Genomic DNA, 1,966 nt, shown 5'->3' with positions numbered 1-1,966 from the left:
AATAATAATATAATAATAATGATGATGACTCTTAGTTGCTTGAATGCAGGAAATATATTGTGTGTTTCTCTACCCCCTACAGCACCGATAAAATGCCTTAGAGATGGTAGGTACTAAAAAAATATTTGCTGAATCAATTTACTATACAAGGGTACCTACAAAGTCTGGAAACAGAGGCAAAAAGACATCATAAAGGATTTGTGATATTATACTACAGAACGGGATGTAATATAATACAATACAATGCTATACATTAAATGTATCAATGTGTTGTCCCGCATTAACAGTGCATGGTTCCATGCTTTATGCAAAATTGCAACGAACATGGTAGATTAATACTGCATTTCTATCAGTTCCTGCACTTGCTTACATGATGTGTTGCCTCAGATGGTTTTTGTCTCTGATTTCATTGAGTTCAACTCGTACCTTTAGCCTACTCTAGAAGAAACAATCAAGAGGATTAATCTATACAAAAAATAAAATAGTAAACTTCATTTCCAGACTTTATGGCCAAAAGCCTCCCTGTAGATACCTTTCATCTCTCCCATTCAGTGCCCCTTCTCTGTGGGTGAGGCATTCTCTCTGTGGTTTATTATTAACCCCTTTGGGCACCAGGAGTCTCCTCTGAGTTTTCTCCCTTCTGTAAGAATCAGCATCCTGATCTACTTTCTCTTACCAGAATGTGGAGATTGGACTCTTCCTGCTTTTTTTTTTCAGTTTCCTTTTATGCCCTCACTTGTAAAGCAATTCTTCCCCAACCCCCACCCCATGAAGCAGACACATCTTCTTCCTCACCTCTGAGCTTCCCTGAGACTGCCCATGGATGCCCATCCTGTTACACAGTTGTCACCAGATGTGCAGTGAGAACCAGTTCCCCTGTTTGCAGAGAATTAAAGTGATATGTGAGCCCCCTTCTTGTCCAAGCTATGAAAGAACTGGAATATCCCTAGATGCTTTGGGTCCCCTAGTTTGTCGGAAGCTAAAGCATAGCTCTGTGGAGAATGAGGGTATGGGAATTGAGGCCTTCAGGGAAGTTACTCAGTTTGCCGAAGTGGAACCCAGCACCTGTTATGATAGTGCCTGTGAAGGGCTTCTGGTACTAATGCTTTAATGACTTTAGCTTCTTTTTATTTTAACAGATATATAATTGACATATAATATTGTATAAGTTTAAGGGATACAATGTATTGATTTGGTGCATTTATCTATTGCAATATGATGACCACTGGAGCATTAGCTGATTAACACCTCCATCATACAGCACAATTATTATTTCATTTTGTGGTGAGAACATTTAAGATCTAGTCTTTTAACAACTTTGAAGTTAATAACATAGTGCTGCTGAGTATAATAACTGTGCTGTGCATCAGATCTCTAGAACTTATTTACTTTCTAACTGTAAGTTTAGACTCTTGACCAACATCTCTCCAATTACCCCAACCACACAGTCTCTGGTAACCACCATTCTACTCTCTCTTTTTACAAGTTTGGCTTTTTTAGATTCTACATGTGCGAACATTTGTATTTTGCTGTCTGACTTACCTCACTTAGCATACTACCCTCAAGGACCATCCACATTGTTGCAAATGATGGGATTTCCTACTTTCTCATGGCTGAATAATATTCCTCTGTGTGTTTCTGTGGTGCGTGTGTGTGACTATAGCTTCTTTCTTCCACAGGACACCAGCCATGATTGGCTGCTCCTTCGTGGTCAACAGGAAGTTCTTTGGTGAAATTGGTCTTCTGGACCCTGGGATGGATGTGTATGGAGGAGAAAACATCGAACTTGGAATCAAGGTTTGTGACATGGCGTTCTTTCCTCTTAGTTTGTTCACGCTTGTGAGCAGAGCTGCCTAGTCATCCTTAATGTACACTTAAAGCTTCTTTAGCTTATAAATGACAGATTCATTTATCTCATCCCTGTTCCTGAGGATGTTCCAGCAAGGCTGTCACCCCTGAGAGAATC

The 1,966-nt window shown here is 39.8% G+C and overlaps 1 protein-coding gene across 1 annotated transcript in view; it reads left to right on the top strand.

Moving 5' to 3' along the window:
* The window catches only part of GALNT17 (polypeptide N-acetylgalactosaminyltransferase 17), a 409,742-nt gene that overhangs the window by 306,202 nt on the left and 101,574 nt on the right, over positions 1-1,966 (top strand). Inside the window, exon 6 of the mRNA XM_006918523.1 lies at positions 1,680-1,797. Within this exon, the coding sequence (XP_006918585.1) occupies positions 1,680-1,797 (118 nt within the window). The remainder of the gene's footprint in view (positions 1-1,679; positions 1,798-1,966) is intronic.

This window comes from Pteropus alecto, unplaced genomic scaffold, assembly GCF_000325575.1.
Source record: "Pteropus alecto unplaced genomic scaffold, ASM32557v1 scaffold68, whole genome shotgun sequence".
NCBI lineage: Eukaryota > Metazoa > Chordata > Mammalia > Chiroptera > Pteropodidae > Pteropus > Pteropus alecto.
Note: the sequence above shows the minus strand (reverse complement) of the source record. Positions and strands in the feature narration are given on the sequence as shown.